Source organism: Phoenix dactylifera, chromosome 1 (assembly GCF_009389715.1).
Source record: "Phoenix dactylifera cultivar Barhee BC4 chromosome 1, palm_55x_up_171113_PBpolish2nd_filt_p, whole genome shotgun sequence".
Classification (NCBI taxonomy): domain Eukaryota; kingdom Viridiplantae; phylum Streptophyta; class Magnoliopsida; order Arecales; family Arecaceae; genus Phoenix; species Phoenix dactylifera.
This window is the reverse complement of record NC_052392.1, coordinates 38038655-38056603: the sequence shown is the minus strand read 5'-3', so window position 1 is coordinate 38056603 and position 17949 is coordinate 38038655. Positions and strand designations below refer to the sequence as shown.

The 17949-nt window shown below is 36.3% G+C and overlaps 1 protein-coding gene and 1 long non-coding RNA gene across 4 annotated transcripts; both read right to left on the bottom strand.

The window, feature by feature from the left end:
• Positions 1-150: 150 nt before the first annotated feature.
• On the bottom strand, positions 151-3224 carry LOC103713756. Of its 2 annotated transcripts, XR_005514901.1 has the most exons (3): positions 2239-3224; positions 1544-1586; positions 177-388 (listed from the first exon to the last, which is right to left on the bottom strand). It is a non-coding gene; the product is annotated as an uncharacterized LOC103713756 (long non-coding RNA). The 2 variants fall into 2 exon arrangements; XR_003386906.2 differs by lacking the exon at positions 1544-1586 and having other exon boundaries at positions 151-388.
• A 2687-nt stretch (positions 3225-5911) lies between these two features.
• LOC103713753 lies at positions 5912-11733 on the bottom strand. 2 transcript variants are annotated; one of them, XM_008800774.4, is made up of 10 exons: positions 11435-11733; positions 11266-11331; positions 9069-9149; positions 8936-8989; positions 8437-8505; positions 7513-7575; positions 6958-7040; positions 6815-6880; positions 6627-6718; positions 5912-6159 (listed from the first exon to the last, which is right to left on the bottom strand). In XM_008800774.4, the coding sequence occupies exons 1-9, from the start codon at positions 11660-11662 to the stop codon at positions 6676-6678; spliced, it is 753 nt and encodes a 250-aa protein (XP_008798996.2). In that variant the 5' UTR covers positions 11663-11733; the 3' UTR covers positions 5912-6159; positions 6627-6675. The 2 variants fall into 2 exon arrangements, with proteins under 2 accessions (XP_008798996.2, XP_008798995.2); XM_008800773.4 differs by having other exon boundaries at positions 5915-6192.
• Positions 11734-17949: the final 6216 nt, after the last annotated feature.

Genomic DNA, 17949 nt, shown 5'->3' with positions numbered 1-17949 from the left:
TGTACCTCATGTCACGCCCAAGGTCCGAAGCATTAGTCGTGCTACCGTAGGATATTGCCCACAGTAACACGAAGCTCACAATAAAAATTTATATAGCACGATAAAATTAGTCTAATTTTATTTACTAAACAAAAAGAAGCAGGTAAAGGGCATCTAAATCTGACATTTAAATATTCTTGAATACATAACCGAAACTTTATAGACATAACTACACCACTGAGCCCTTATCCAGACATAAATAATAAACCCATAATTCTTAATATTCAAAAAATCATTAACTACAAATTCATGGTTAATTAAAATACTACAATTCTACTATAAAATCGTCAAGCTTGCTAGCATGAACTCCAAGTCTGGACCATCCTTTATTCCTATTGACCTTATTCATCTGGAAAGAGAAAAATAAAAAATAGAAGTATATGAGCGACAAACCCAGTAAGTAAACCTTTCACTACCTTACCGGATCAAGCATAAGATTTTTCATGTCAATGCATCATTTAAGAAAAATAACAGTTCTTGCAAAAATAAAGTATTTCATAGTACAATATATCAAAACAAATTATAAATCAAATCATGCATGAACAAATCATCCATATTTCATAAACATGATTCCATGTGCATAAACAAAATCATAAATCGTGCTAATTTTACAAAGTCATAAATCATTTGTGATTTTGCAATATCATAATTTATAATAATTCTTTTGGACTAAATACTAAGGTCATCTTATAACCATAATAGGGTCATAATCAATATCATGCCAACTACTATAACCTGCTGACAGGGTCGTATGCCAAGCTACTATAATCTGCTAGCGAGGGTCGTATGCCAAACTATTATAACCCGCCAACCAAGGCCATATGCCAAGCTACTATAACCCATTGGCGAAGTCTATATGATAAGCTACTATAACCCGCCAGCAAGGGCTGTATGCCAAGCTACTATAATCCGCCGGCAAGGGTCGTATGTTAAACTACTATAACCCGCCGGCAAGGGCTGTATGCCAAGCTACTATAATCCGCCGGCGAGGGTCGTATGTTAAGCTACTATAACCCGCCGACGAGAGCCGTATGCCAAGTTACTATAACCCGTCGGCGAGGGTCGTATGCTAAGCTATTATAACCCACCGGCAGAAGGCCGTACATGGCTATGGCTATTTTAGAGCCCATAGTCATTTTTTAAAACAAATTTTCTTAAGTAATATTTTTTTAAATCATACATGAATAAATCGCTAAAAGACTATAAAGAGTCTGTAGTCTATAATTAAACCTTTAATAGTAGAATAATTATGAAATTATTCTTTTCATAACAAAATACAAATTTCATAAATATAGAGTTCCTAGTTCATAAATAGTGCTTAATGGTAAAATGATCATGGAACCATTATTTCACAATAAATCAAGAGTTTCATAATATCATATGCTCGATCATTGATTTTAAGAAAATATAATATCATCAATATTTAATATTATTTTTATATTTTTATAATATCAAAAAATAAGCAAAAATTTGAAAACTAATAAGAAGTGCCAGAGTTACTTACATCTTGTCTTGGATTGTCAAACTTCGCTAGGCAACAACTAAACCTATTTAAAATATTAAAAGTATAATTAATTTCTATTTGATGATTTTAATCGAATTAATAAAATAAAAAAAGAAGACAGGTGGTTGGGTGATAGTGTTTAGCGGCTTCAGACAGGTCAGGTCTAAGCAACTTAATCAATAAATTATGAGGTATGGATTCGATCAGGGCAAAGATCATTTGACATGATTCATCATCAGTGGGTTCTAGGGGCACTTAATAGGGCCAAGGTGATCAGTCTAGTAAGCAGCCCGAACACTATGGCAGTTTACGGCCTCTTTTCAAGAGTCAACTTGAGTTTATAGTAGGCACTGGAGACATGAGATGGAGGGCAGTCGGCGATGGCCAGCCGACCAAAATCAAACCAAAAAACAGCGCCGAGAAGAGAAATTTTTTGGCTTGGTGTACTCGGATCTTAGCCCGCTCGCCAACTAGTGGAGATCTGGCGCCGACTCGGGGCCGATGCAAGGAAGGGGCCAAAGCATTCGACGACGAATGCCGATGCCGATGATGGTTGGAAAGAGAGAAAAACAACGAAAACAAGAGACATGAACAAAAGACTTTTAATCAATTTTTGGTCGATTCTTAGATCGGTGATGGTGCTTTTGGACCATGGAAAGAAAAGGAAGCTAAGAGAAGAAAGATCGGAGCTTTACCTCAGCTTCGACGGCGTCTCCAGCTTCGATCTTCGGTGGGCATAAGAACGGAAAACTGTGGACTCGATGAGAGAAAAGAGGAAAGAGAAGTGGTGGCACTCGACGAAGGTGGGGGCTCTCTCTTATAGGGAAAAACCGGCTCAAACATGGAAGGATTTGGCCTTCTTCCGTCTCTACCTCTTGGCAGAATCGGGGAAGAAGAGGACTCTGTTCGGAGTCTGACTTCTCTCTCTCCCACGCACGGGGCGTGTGAGCCCTCGCTCATATGGGCCTGCAGCCCAATTCATGTGCGGGCCAGTCAATGGACCGGGCCCTCACAGATACAATAATTGTTGCCTTAGTTTCTTTCTTCTTGCTTCCCTATTTACAATTTCTCTATTGCAAATTCCCATCATATCTTTGGTCTCCCGTCCACTCATCTCCATCTGTGGCTTCTTGGTAGGGTTCCTCTGCCACAGAGTTCTTAATGAAAAAAGTTGGCCAACCAAGGGACCATGGTGTCATCATTCACTGGATCTTGGTTGTCAAGGGCCACAGAGAACAGCGACGGCCGGGAAAAGAACAGATAACAGCTTGGGTCCTCGTCCCCAGCCGGTGATGCTTATGGACTCTAAAGCGAGAGCTCATGGAGTCTCATGTGCCATGTCCTACTCCTTAGTTTGTCACTCTCCTTTGTGGTCCTATTTACTTGCCATGCTCTTACTTTACAGTTGGCTGGCCGGACCCGGCCAAGCCGCCGGCCGGATTCAGGTACACAAAAATTGACACACACGAAAAAAAATACATGCTGTATCTTGAATAGTATTAGTTGCTGCAAAAAATCTTGAATTGTATTGATCACTGCACAATTTTTTTTTCCTTTTTGTTTTTGTTTTAATTTTTCTGAATGTGGAAACTGAATACAAGTTATGGTGACCTCCATAAAATGTGATTGCTGTTCAGTTTCCAAATCTTTGGATAGTTTTTGTGTTTTATTTTCTGAGTGATTGCAGCAGAATCTTTATCCATTGAAAGCTTAACTCTTGTGAGGGTGGTAGACTACTAGACTGGTAGGAGGGGAGGTGGGGCTTTTGTCACCAGGGCCTGGACTTGAGAGTAGTTGCTGCTGGAGGGTATCAGATTTTCGAGGTCTTGGTCCCAGAGGCTGAGCTGAGGGTGGCTTAGTCAAGAATGGGCCATGCCCGATGTATCCTGGGTGCTAGAACAGTACTCCTTGAGGAGGACTCAGCTACAGTGATCAGCTGGATTACGGGAAGCACCAGCGGTGTGCACGGGTGCCACCCCCTATTGTGCGATATCTGGGACATGGCTGAGGGCGTAGAGTTCCAAGCCAGGCATGCTTTTACAAATGCGAATGGAGCCGCGGACTGGATGGCCTCGTATGTAGCCGACCACTCTAGAAGTACCCTATGGAGTGGGGAAAGAGAATTGCCTATGGCACTTCGCGATTTGCTGTTTTTTGATTTTGTTGGATCCATTCGTACTAGGTCTGTATGAATCATCCGGTTAATAAATTAAAAAAAAAAGAAGAGAGAGAAGAAGCTAAACTCTTGCAAGAACTTCATCATTCCACTCCTGCATCCTACTACTAGCGATCTTGTTGGCCTTACAAACCTAACACATCTCATTGTTGTCGACTCTGTTAATCATACTTGGAGATGATGGTACTGGGTTTTAAATTATTAACTACTGGTGTTTCGCGCATGCCATGCACATGAAGGTGGAGTCCAGGGAGTTGCAACCTTGGGGTGGTGATGTGCTTCCCATAGATTCCATTATAATGGTAGAGAGTGATACATATTTTTGAGGCAAAAATAAAAATTTATATCACAATGTAATCTAGACTCTGGGAAAACTTCCAAATGCAGCATCCATCAGGACGTAATGCTCCTTTTTCATGTCAAGGTTGATAGTTTATGAGCTTGTTAAATTGATGGTATTATCCATTAATTCAGGTGAAATAATTAAATGAAAACCACCTTATTGTGTGTCATGCACTTTACTTCTACAATAATGATAGAAAGTTTTTTGGTAATGACCTTGATATGCTCTCTTGTGGTGCCAATCAGTTGCTATGAAAAACTAATCAACTTCTTGCGAAAAAAATATACTCAATAATTCCTATAGATAACTTGTCAATCTGGGATTGATGATAAAACATGCGGTCACCGTATGATGTTTCATGAATTATTATGTTCCAAATCTTGTAGATGTGTAATTTGAGCACGCTACAGAGAAATCTTTATTATCATGCTGAAAATAGTTGGCAAATTTCTACTTGCAATCTATTACTTATCTGCCATATATCGCATTCTTAGGCTAAAAAAGAAGTGAATGCTACCATAGGCATGTCGAGTAATTATAAATGCTTGCATTTGAATTAGTGCATAATTCTCTCAGTATTAGTGCATATAATACCAGAACTAGTGAATTTATTTTTGATGATCCGACCACAACTAGTGGATATACAGCTAGCATTAATCCTTATGATAGCAGAGTGATGCATAGGGACCTTTTTGGGGGGATATTTCATAAGAATTGTAAGCTTAAACTGCAATGATAGAAAAGGTCAAAAAAATTCTGTAATAAAAAAAGTAGAAATGACCATGCAAAAATCCCTTTAAGCAGACACCAGATGACCAAAAGAAACCAACCAGATCCGACCAAAAGGGTAAAGAGATCCAACATAACCCTCTTTCGAGGGATGCCACCATATCTATGTCAGCCTAAAATATATCCAAGGAAAAGAACATGATCAAGCATACCTAGTCTTGACTTGTACATGGTTAGGGTTTCAGCCCAAACACAAAACCATTCTTCTCATCTGTGGCTATGCACCCCATGTTGTCTTACAACAATTCGGCCACACCTGAGTTTTCATGATGCTGCTCTCCATCATATAGATTTTTCCAAGTTCCAATCAAGGCATTCCAATCAAGGTTTATATGCTATCGAAAGTATCTGTGTAAATCTAACTAAAATCTGAGAGAGCTTATAGGTTCCTCTCTGGAATGAAAGGCCCTCCGACTAGAAGAATAAAGCTCAACAAAGTGATGAGACTGCTGACAGTGGTTAATATTTTACTCTTCATAGTTGGAGCAGGGCTTTTCAAGCATTCCTAATCCAATATACAACAGATGAATGAATGAATCATCACAATCAGCACCCAATAACTTTTGCTTATCAAGGCCCACTGTCTAGGCATGCAGCTGTAATTCTTCATGGATATTCTTCTGCTAACATGTTAGTTTAGCAATTATGTTTCTTTTCCTCTTGAAATCAGAAGTAAGAGCATTGGTCTGAAGTCTGAATAAACAGTTTCAAAACAATCAGGAATTCCATGATCAAATACACACACCAAGGCCCAAAATCCTTAAAATACCAGTGATGCAGGCATTTTAGGTTCCACTGCTCAAACTGAGTCATCAACTACACTCATGGATATGTTATTAAGATATGGATATCATGCTGTGGTACATGTTTAACACAATGAGACGGAACAGTCCAAAAGAACCTCAACATTAATCATAGAGCATGTTTGCCATGCACTTAACCACAGCAGAGCTATATATATATATATATATATATATATATATATATATATATATATATATATATATATATATATATATATCAAAAGACAAGAATTAGCAGTGCCACACTACAGGCCACCTAGTAGCAAGAATAAAAGATAGGATGTTGTTAATGATAGTCGAGACTCGAGAATCTTATGCCCTTATTTTGTTCACCAATAAAAGAAGTGGCTTTTAAACATGGGAAGACATAAAACAGCAAGAAAAGATCAAATTTGTAGTTACATGAACCTGATTAGCATTTACATTCATGTATTCAGTTGATGCAGCAATTGGCTTGAAGATTAAATGTGCACCGCCTTGGTATTTTGATGTCTTCAGGGGAATCCTGCACCATGATCATCCTCCTATCAGCATAAGTCTGCCAGAACAAAGGAATAAAAAGGAGAACTGATAGGGTGAAGGAAGGAAATGCTGAAAATAACTAATAATATGCTGAGTAACTAACAAGATATCAAAGGAGCAAAAAGATCAAAGAGAAAGCAGCCATGTCCGTGGGATAAAAAGAAAATAGGAAGCTGCAGTATATATAATTAACTGAACAGCATAATATTTTCTTCCGTGTGTTTGCATTGGGCATTGGGCATTGAGCACAACAAAAATAGTTTTTTCCAAGTTTCCATCTCAGGGATAACATTTACAAGACACTGACAGAAGAAGGTCAAAGAACTAAAGATTATAGCTTTTCTGCATGTCGTTTTAAAAATTAATTTCAGAGAACTTTTCCACAAAAAAGGAAAATACAATGAGAAGAATTGTCCAATATCCAAATACAAAAATTAATTCGATACTCACCTCAATATATATGTTCAACATCATATATTACGGGACATATTGTAAAGAATCACAGGCTTTTTCCTGGATGCCATTTTATGCTGCATCCAACACTTATGGCAGAAAACAGAGTGAAGCAGTTGAGTACATAAATAAAATAGACCAACAGGTGTAAAGGAAATAGTGAAAATACAGTGAGAAAATGCTACCTAGGCTTTTGCACTGATGACAACCGTTGGCCGCTAAGAGCACAGTCTATTGCAAGACTCAAGTCCCTACATAGATCAAACCAAATTAATGAGGAATCATATTTTTTGAAGAAGAAAATTCGATCTAGATTTCAGAAAGATACCTTCCAGTTATGGGCACATTATTTGATGGTCGTGAGTCATCAAACTGCCCATGGTAGAGCAGCTCAAATGGCCTTCTCCCATCCTATTTCAAGAAGTACTGTGAGACAATTCAGCTAGCTACAAGTTTCCAATTTCTCAGAAATAATTTTTTTCTATCCACCTTTTTTCCATATTTCTCATATTTGCTATTAACAAAAAAAAGGATATATTATCTGAATTTCTAATAGATCGCAGAAACTAGATTGCAGTTGTACATGAAAATCAAAGGGCCAAAAGTTCATAGCATCGTCAAACAAAAATAATCAACCAAGTCCTGAGTTAATATTTTTACACATAATTAGCAATAACAACCAACATCCTATAGGCACCCCCCACATGATGAGTGTAGATTGAGGAATCATGAGAACAAAAGGAGTCATGGGCATGGTAATGCAACAAAATTGCTGACTACTAGTTGCATTCTTTGAGCATCATCCCAGCTCATCTTTTTGACTCAACATCAGGGCTCACAAGTTTATAGTCTCGATCATCATACCTCAAGTTGAAGCAATTACCTTTTTAAAAAGGAAGAACTCTGGCGTGCAGACCGCTCCAAAAGCCCGTGCAACATCTTGTGACTGCATGAAGATGCTTACTAATGAAGAATCAAGTTTCATGCAAATATCACTTGGAGCTTAACAGTGATAATCCAAAAGAAAATTGCTATTTTCTAATGGAATTTCTTGCTTTAAGCATTCTTTTCTATGCTATTCTAGAAGAATGATGTCTATTCATATTTTAGGTTACATGGTGTCCTCTAGACTTCAAAAACAGATAAATGATTGGATGAATCATAACAGATGGATATGCATGAATTATAAGGTCCTTGTTTTTTTTATTATGATGCAAATCCGTGAGATCAGCTAGTTGTCCACTTGCAATGAATAAATGAAAAAATAGTATCTATAAAACTATCATTTTTCATAAGTCACATAGAAAAAAAAATAAATGAGCATTAAATTCTATTGAAGCCAGCTATAGTATCGGAGGCTCTTCTTTAACAGCAACCATTATATTTACTTGATTTGGGATATTCCATACAGAAAAATATCCTAACATTGTGAACCCAGAAAATTTGTAACATATAGGCGCAGTTGAATACCTAATTTTCCACTTGTTGTCATGTGTAGGTAAATGGAAAGAAACAGGTGCTAGAAGAACCATCTAAATACATACTCCATAAGTTAGATACATGTGCTTGCAATGCACCTAAGCCTCCATCTGCATCCTTTCCTGCTTATTCATACTTTCCAAAATGACTTTGAGATACAGAAAAATAACTGCAAGGAGGGGTGGGGGATGAAAGTGATTTTATTTGAATAAAAGGTTCTTAAGATGGATTATAATCAGAATCAGGGTTACAAATAGAGGTGTCAGTCCCCAACATTGGCGGCATCAGATATTTGCGAAGACTTTTCCATTGAAGAGAGCTTCCTTACCTCATCAAATAGATATGGGAAGGGGTAGTTAAACAATTTAGCTTCTTCTGCCATAAATTGCGGCCCATCCTGCATATTTTGGAATAACTGTTAACACATTAATCTAACAAGCAAAACAAGGGACTAATATATTATAATTTTTATTATGAGGCTGCAGTTGTTTGTTATATACTTCAATAAGGGGCATCACAAAAGTTGACAAATATTTTCCAGAATAAAACTTTTTAATAAGACTTAATATATAAAAAGATTGTCACTTCCCTTTTGAGATGAAAAGATCAACCCAATCCTTACTGTTTGAACACCCACATATGTTAAGGTATTAGAAGACTTAAAACAAGTTGCCAAATATTTTCCAGAATAAAAACTTTTTTAATGTGGAATAAAGATTGTTGCTTGTGATTCTGATATGCATCAATGCAAGCAAAATTTTTCATATTGAGGAACCAATTTTTGCCTGTAAGAAATTATCCACAGGAAATAGTGATAGCATCATAACCTGTGGGTGTGTAACTGTGGAATTTGAAGAGATTGCAACAACTGCCAGCCCCTTCTGCAGCACATTTAAAGAACACATGGTAGGAATATTGTTCATCAACTGAAGAATGATTGACCGATAAAAAACTTCCTACCCCCATATAGAAATTTGTAAGCTTCACGATATTCTTTTTCAAGTGTTTAACAAATGGACAGTGATTGCAGATGAACATCACCTGCAAAATCATATAAACGCTTAAAGGCATGCATCAAATTATACAATATCTAAACAAATGTTGACAATAACAGAATGAAGATTGATTCAATAAAAGTCACAAGATATTTTCAACATATAACAACAAACTCGAAATAAACAGTTTGGAAGTAGCAGCGCTTGTAATCTAAATGTCAAATATTGTAGGGCTGGATTTTATACTCAGAAGACTCCACGATTAGAGATGCACATACACCTCTAATAGATTCATGAATCTCAATTTCTTGGTGGCAGATAGCTTGAATTCAATTGACAGAAGACCATTTACTAACTTGCATGACCAAAGAAAGGTTGTAATCCGTCTTGTATGCTAAAGACAGTAGAGTATAATCAGTTATCTCCTAATTAGTCTGCCTCCCTTTAGGTTCTGTATATAGTCCAATTTCAGAATCTAATACAATATTGTTAAAACCATAATTAAAAAGAACAATAATCATAACCATTCCCTGGCATAACTAGGCATGGAAGAACAAATAAAGTTTGAAATTCTAGTGGAATTCTATTTTAGCTCTATTTCCAGTCAAGATTTTGAGCATATATGGGCAAAATCAAGTATTTAAAAGTTGGAACTCAAAAAGTAGCCATAAACTCCATTATAGATGGGCATGATGAAAGACTTATAACTCAATACAATGGAGCAAGTTTAACTCAATATCCCGACAAACACGTGATTCCCAACTCTTGGACAATGTGAAGAGGTGGCAAGCTCTAGTGCATGTCTGAGATGATAGAAATTGTAATCAAAGTTCAAGATGAACGACCAACTATCAGAAGCATGATTTCAGATTTTAGTTAGAGCAAATGTTTCATCTGAAATAACAAAAAATTCTGGCAAACCAACTGAAATCAGATACTGGAACAGTGAGATGCATCTTTCAGACCCATTTTGGCATCTATCAGGTGAACTGTTTAGTTTTGAGTTGTACTAAATGTAGCTTGATATCCTTTTCTAATCAACGTCTAAAAACACAAGCACATATGGTTTTTAAAATATCATCATTATGTATGATATTGTTATTTTTAGACAGAATAGGGCTACTTGAATCAAAATTACTTCCTTAAAATGTGGATCGCAAAGCTGCATATGCACCCGTATATGCATATGTGGCCTAGTGACTGCATAGCACTGGGCCAATGTGGTTCTTGTGCATGGCTAAGCTGCATGGTGGGACATTAGGCACTTATATAGGCATAAGAAGCCTGCCTATGTGGCTCAGGTCCTATGCTATTAAAGGCATTTTCTTCTCCCCTCTCTCCTCTTCATTTGATTATCCATAGATTTGCTTATCGCAATATTGTATTTGAAATTTGAGAATAGTGAGTAGGAGGTACAATTAATATTCTTATTTAGCATCATAGTATTCTTAAATATATTTATACTTTTCTTTATTTTTTGAAAGTTTGTTTATTTATTTCTAATTCTACACTTATTCTTATATATATAGACGCTTATTATTTATTTTTTTAATATTTCTAAAATAACATCAATTGATGATAAATTGAGAGAAAGATGACTTAGACTGTTCGGACAAGTAAAATGCCGGCTGAGGGACACATCAGTACAAAGGAGTGGCTTCAGAAGTAAGGAGGGGTAGAGGTAAGCCGAAAATCACATAGGATGAAATAGTAAGGAAAAACATGATATCACTATATTCTGTAAGACTTCATGTTTCTAGAGAAAGTAGAAGTCTAGGAAGCCAAAAGACTATTTTCGAATATGAAAGGGTGTCTTGTTCTAACATGAAGGCCTCTGGTGTTCTATTCCTGCCTCATCCACAACCATATTTCCAACAATATGCATCTCTCTTCCATTTGCAGGAGGTTCCATACTCGAACCTTATCAGGTCAGGTGTTTCCACAGGTGTGTGAAATGGGTAATTGATTCCATCATTTCTACAAAACAATTGGAGGCACTCCCACATTATTTTCATAACCAAACAAAATGCATCTGCTGAACCCTGTGCTTAATTTGGGACTTAATTTGATAAAACTGTTACTATTGAAACAATCAAGGAAAAAGCAAAGGAAAAACATATCAAAAATAAAAATGATACATAATTGAGCAAATTGGTAAATACCAACAAGGCAGGATAAGGCTCGAAGTCATCCAATTTCCACACCTTCCCCGTCAAGGGCTCCGGAAGCTGCCCAAAAAACGACATAAAAAACATTATAAAAAAATCCGTGATAAAGAGGTCGCTCTTTCGAAGGAGGGAAAAGGTAAAATAAAATGGTTACTGAGAAGACCTCGAAATAGGGAGCTCTGAAGCCAAGTGAGACGCTACCGGAGTCGGTTCTCGCCGCTCGGACTTGGAATTTGGGACCCGGCGGCCTAATTGGTCTCGAAGAAGGGAGGGAATGGATCAGGGGAGAAGGGGTTTTGAAGGATACGATGCTCCGAGGAGGCAGCAAATGAGCGGCGGCCACCGAGCACAGAACGGCTGCGGGGGAGAGTTTTCCGACCGAGGCGGCCATGGCCTTTAAGCCGGATGCCGCTCCTGGTGGTGCCGCGGAGAGTTAGCACCTCGTTTCGTTTCGGTATTGGATTTGTAAGCCCGCTAGGCTTAGGTCCGCAATCTCACATATTTAAGTCTTGGGCCTTGGCTAAGATTTTAGTTGTGGATATTGCCTATTTGGCCCATAGAGGGCCCATTAGTTGGAGATGTAGGTTTTTTTTTTCCTGCTACAACAGATGCAATGCTAGAATGAATATATTCAAAAAAGTCAAAAAGACAACAAGTCTTGCATTGCTCTAGGCTCCTCCCTCTTTCCAACCTGCAGGATTCTTCCAGAGCAGTCAGCTATATACGAGACCACCCAATCCGTTGCTCCATTAGCCTCTCTATAAACATACTTGGCCTGGAAGACGATGTCGCTACTTGTCATAGCCTGAATATTCCGAAACAAGGAATGGTACCCACCCACACCACTGGTGCCTCCTACATCCAGCCGATCACCGTAGCCGAATCACCTTCGAGCGTGACTGCTCTGGCCAATATAAGTTGTTTAGGCCCATTTCATCATGTAAAAAGAATTCTGCAGCTCAAGCCAACTCAATAGAATGCGCTCTAGCTTGATCAAGTTTATCTAGCCATGCTAAAATTCTATTTATTTTTGAAAGCATAAGGTGTTCAAGCTCTGCTTGTTTACTGGTTGAACCAAAGCTCAAATGAGCATGTTATTGAGCCGATCCTGGGATGTTCTTGAACAATTTTTCTCCTTTTGCAGCCCTATTTGTGTAAATCTTGTAAGCCATCTGTCTCTTAAGAGAAATACCCTATCCAAAGTTTAGGTTTTCTACTTCATATCACTTGATGTTGGAATTAATAAGAATGGATGGATTGCATCAATCATATGGGACAAATCTCCTTCCAGAGCTTGTCGACCCTCATCTTTTGTTTCCCCCCTTACATTTATAGCTCTCAAATGAATAATGACCAGAATTAGAATCAGAATGGAAATTGGAATGGATTGAAATAAGAATCAAAATAGCAATATCCTCCAACATGTTTGGTTCGTGACAGAAATCGAAATAGGATTTGAATACTAAAAGAAAGTAGGGATTAAATTTTGAGAATTAGGGATTCTAGATCCTCCTTGAATTAAAATGGAAATGGAACTCTCTTCAACCAAATGGCCGGACTAGGTGTCCCTCATTCATATTCCCATTCCAAAGTAAACTATCTCCCAACCAAACATACTCCTGGGTTACGTAATCCACTAGCATTTTTTTTTTGCATAATAGATGGACCATTACCAAGTTAGAAAATAATATAATGCTAGAAACCAAAATCTATTTTTTTTTTAATCTTGAAAATGCTGTTTTCCCTTCTGATTGGCTAGGGAGGACATCCATGAGATGATAGCAATGGCTAGGCATCCAAGATGAATACCATGTTAAATGTGAACACATTATATGCCGATGTGACCCAATGCCTCTGGCTTGCGTATTAGTATTTAGAAATCTTTATTCAAGAGAAACTGTGTGTTCTGATTGGCCAAATGTGCGCGTCACATTGTTTCCCTTGTACTCTAGCCCAACCAAAGGGCATGCCTTTCCCTCTCTGCCGATATCTTTACACACTATCCAGCATCTTAGTATAATAAAATAATTCTAAAATAAAAATCCGGAAATCTAATAGGACACAACCTGATGGTAGTTTCTTGTATTTTTTTTTTTTTCTCATTTTGACCCAGCTGTTTCCGAATCTAATTTAGTTAGTAACTATGTATATCGAAGTTCGTCGTCTCAGTATTCGACTTTGTTCATTTTTTTGACGTATCAAATATCGGTATGCCACCTGTACCGAATACCGGTACCGAACTAATATGGTACGGTACACCTCATATCGTCTAGTTAGGCCGGTACAGCATACCATGATGTATATGAACCTTTGATTCAAGCTCTCTAGACTCTTTTGATATAGAGAAAATCAATTAAAACCCTACCTAGAAAGATTTCCTAAAGATCTGCCCAGGAGTAAGTACATAAAAGAGAGGAAAGCCTAGCAAAGAAAAACTATTTCATGGAATGAAATGATTACAGTTATATCTAGACACTGTTCCTTTTTTCTTATGTAGATGAAGAATGCAGAAAGATAAGATGAAATCTTATAGAAGAATCTATTTTTTTAAATTCTGTATGTTATCAATGATAGAAAGTCAATTACAATCAGTTGCAAACATATTTTATCTACCTTGATGCTTACTGATGCAAGTTGGTAATTGTTGATCATAGCAAAGCATATAAATATTTCTCCCAAAAAAAACAATAATTTGCCTCTAATATTAGTATAATTAGCTTATCGTCATCTCTGTCATCACCTGCTTCCAATTGTATAGTCGACAAGGCGTTCATTTCAGATCCTTGAGTAATTAACTTGTGGAACATTGGAGGATATCTTTAACTAATTACTTGAGTAATCTGAGAGTGACAAAAGTGTTGATAACTTCAACATGATGTCGATGACGCCTGAGTTTGTTGGTTTCCCCCAGTGCTTGAGCCGAGGAAAGGTTTTGAGTGCAACCAGAGGTGGTCTTACTCTAACCTTCTTTAATCTTTTCCTCTTCCTCTTCCCCCTAAATAGAATACAGGATATAAGTAACTATAAATATGAGATGGCTAGAAGTCTGGCTTTCTAAGTAACCAATTTATCTACTATCAAGTAAATTTGAGAGGGTTACAGCCCTTGGTTGAACTAACAAAACAAAACTATCATAACTGCTTTAATTATGTTCCTCAAAGAAACATTAGCCTTACTTTTATCTTGTATTATATAATACATGACAGTGTTGGTATTTAGGAATCTAATCACTGGACAGCTGTATTGTTTGGGTGATACCAGCATCGCCATGTTCCATTTTTGTTGTCTCCAAAGATTGGGCATGTTTTCTTTATTAAAAAAAAAAGGAAGAAGAAGGAACATGAACATGAACATGATGGTCCCGCAGAGACATGCTTTAAAAATTCCATGATATCATGAAGCCAGATTCGTGACATCAGGTTTTTGAGAAAATATAGCCATAATTAATCCAATGATAAGCAGAATGACCAATGGAGAATGAGCTTTTTTTTTAAAAAAAAAAGAAAAAAAGATGAGATATTGGCATTCGATGTATATATAACTTAATACCAAAAAAAAGAATAGGAAATGAATAGGTTGTCCTTGTTATTCTGGTAATTAGTTATGTAATTTAATACCAGTGATTCTTTTCTTCTTATTTTTGTTCCCATTTTCAACTTGTTTTCCTTCTTCCAGTAACTGCAGCACCTGTAAGATGAGGCAGTATCCACCAAAGAAAGCCTGAGAGTTTAAAGTGTTTGGCTTAGTTACCAAATAGTTTGTATTGCATCAATATTTATAGAATTGTACAAGCACTGAATCTCAGAAAGAGCAGGAGCTTAATCAGGACTCTAAGATATATTACTAATAGAAAACAAACTATACATTCAAATATTCAAATATGTGAGACTTCTTCGAAGACAGTTGTGGAACTCCTCAAGACTCGGTCAGCTTCACCGGAATTGACTCTAACACCAACATGCATCTGAAAAAAATCATGCAAAGCTGAAATTGGAGGATGAAAAAAAATTTCACAGAATTACATCAAAAAAAGAAAAATTCATGGAGACTTTTTTGCATTTAAAATAATAATGTTATCAATGGTTTACGGTGAATTTTGGTCTTTGATCTCATTCAATTTCCTAATGGATCCAAAGTGAATGCGTCTATTATGGTGATTAAAACATATAATAGTTGTGTGTTAATGTTCGTATGAGGATCTAGTGGTTTGCTGATCTCAATCATTTTGAAGGTTGATTGGTTGCTGCCAAAAACTGTTATTAGTGCAGTTGGCATCTCACACCTAAGGGTTTGTCTTTTAGGAGGTCCAGGCTCAAATCTTTGGTGTTGCTTAAAAAAACCGATGGTTGATTTATGACTTCATAAGAAATGGTTTAAAGCCCCTGCTCAAAACAAAATGCAATAGCATTCTTTTTTGCAAATAAATTCAACATAGAGCCAAGATTTCAATTCATCTGCCCTTGGAGTGTGAGACCATTTTTTAACCTTTGTTTCACTTCAACTCTTTGGCACATAAGGACTTCCAAAGGCTTTATATAGGTCTATCTAGATGGTTGGACAACTCGAGCAACAAAAATGAAGCTTAAAATTAAAATATGTAACTGCTATTTTTGTAACATCAAAACTTTCTATATATTAATGATCTAGTTTAATTTGAAAGAAGATTTGATTTCTTTTTTTTATATGCATAGAGCATATATATAGTGCTATCACTCCAACCAAAAAATTTGGTAATTAACTCCAACAAGATCTGACCCCCGACCAAACCCAACCATTGAGTTGGATGTAGAATCAAAATCAAATCCATTGAAGCTTTAGGACTGAGTTTAGGTTTGAATTTTTTACTCAACCTGACCCAAACTTGCTTTCATCATCTAGTTTATTATATACGTACATATATATACATATATACAGACACTCGTATAAATACACATATAATATTAGTTTTATTTATATAATAAAAAAATAAAAGTTAATGATATGTCAACATGTGTTTGGGTACTTATATTTGTCTTAGTCCATTATTAGTATATAATTAACTAATATGCAATAAGATTTAATTTCTATAGTATGCATTAGATGTTTATATGAACAGCAAATCTCTGAACGTGATGACCTATTATGTTCCATGAATCAAGATAAGCCGTTCCTTTGGGCACTCGGATGGAGGATGAACAAGAAAAAAGAGTACGAGGACAGCCCTTTATCAAGTCAAGCACAAATCTCCACGTTCCGTATACATTTCATGTCGGCGGTTTCCACTTTCTAACGGCATAAGCCACCAAACACTCTATGCTAAAAATAGACATCCCACGGTACTTCAAATACTATTCAAATAATAGAGATTATGGGACCTACCATGCACCAAAAACTAGCATCTAACCACATGAAGTTGTTTTTTTTTTTAAATCCGTATTAAGAAGCATAGAAGAAATTTCCTGAAGTTTTGGAGACCTACCTTCATTATTCCAAGGCGGACCATCCTTAATTAGTATCACTCATAGAAGAAGTTCCAACTCTATTCCTGCTTGCCAGTCCCAAGAGCAAAAATTATATGTAGCGGACATCAAAGAAAGTAATATGGGCAAACTTCTAATTTTACCGTATTTCTCCTAGTAACATCTTAAAAAATAAATTTAAAAGTCAAAAACTACTCTTACTAATAGAGTCGTCAGTTCCGTAATTTTTTTTAGAAAAAATGACATCATTTTTTTTTTCTTATTTTTAGAACGTGCTTTTTATCGGTACATACTATATGGACAGATGATACATATTAAGCAAATTAATTAACTACTAAGTCGATACACATATATAGATAAATCGATATGTAGTTTTTAGAACATAATACTCATCAATACATAGTACATAGTTAGATGATACACACTTAGCTAATTAGACAAAGCTAGAAAATTATGTACTGTGTACAAGTACTGATGAACATCATGTTATGAAAATTATATATTGATTTACTTAAATATATGTATTAGCTTATTAGCCGATTAATTTACGTAGTTATATAGTATGTATTGATAAGAAGCATGTTAGAAAAATTGTGTATCGATTTACGTGGCGGTGGGAATTTGATCAATATTAGGTGTGTATCAGAGAGGCTTACAATATACATCAAAAGTCAATGCATATATATCACCCAGTCTTGTAATATATACTAGTGAATATGATATTTTGGAAACTATGTATCAATTTGTTTAACAATATATATCGTATACTATATATTAGTAAACCCTATATTTTAGAAACTATATATCGATTTATATAAAAATATGTATTAACTTGCTATATGATTACTTCTTGTGTATCATTTGGCCATATAGCGTGCACCAATAAAAATATATTATTTTTATAATCAAGAGATTGATGGTTTTGTTAGGAAGAAAAGTTTTTAAATTTTTTTGATGGATAAAAAATTGGTAAAATAGAAAACCGCCTTATATATTTTTTTTCCGGTGACCGGCCCAAATGATTTTTATTCCCATCCTGTGGGCTTCGAATTATATAATATTTGCTGGATAAACTTGGAAATGATGTCATGTGAACGGTTGCGCACCGTTTCCTGGGCGAATAAAAAACACAAACTCCAAACTCTCGAAGTCATAAGTAATAATTCAGGCATGTAAAGACAAAGTTTGGAGACCCATGGTATATAATTATATTGCTATC

Bases quoted from the DNA above. Each gene is read 5' to 3' on its own strand.
- LOC103713753 (XM_008800774.4), bottom strand. From the start codon at position 11,662: ATGGCCGCCTCGGTCGGAAAACTCTCCCCCGCAGCCGTTCTGTGCTCG. The intron at 8,990-9,068 runs GTAGGAAGTTTT...AATGTGCTGCAG, and splicing joins TTACAAATTTCTATATGGGG to AAGGGGCTGGCAGTTGTTGC. The intron at 7,041-7,512 runs GTAATTGCTTCA...TTCTTGAAATAG, and splicing joins AGTTCTTCCTTTTTAAAAAG to GATGGGAGAAGGCCATTTGA.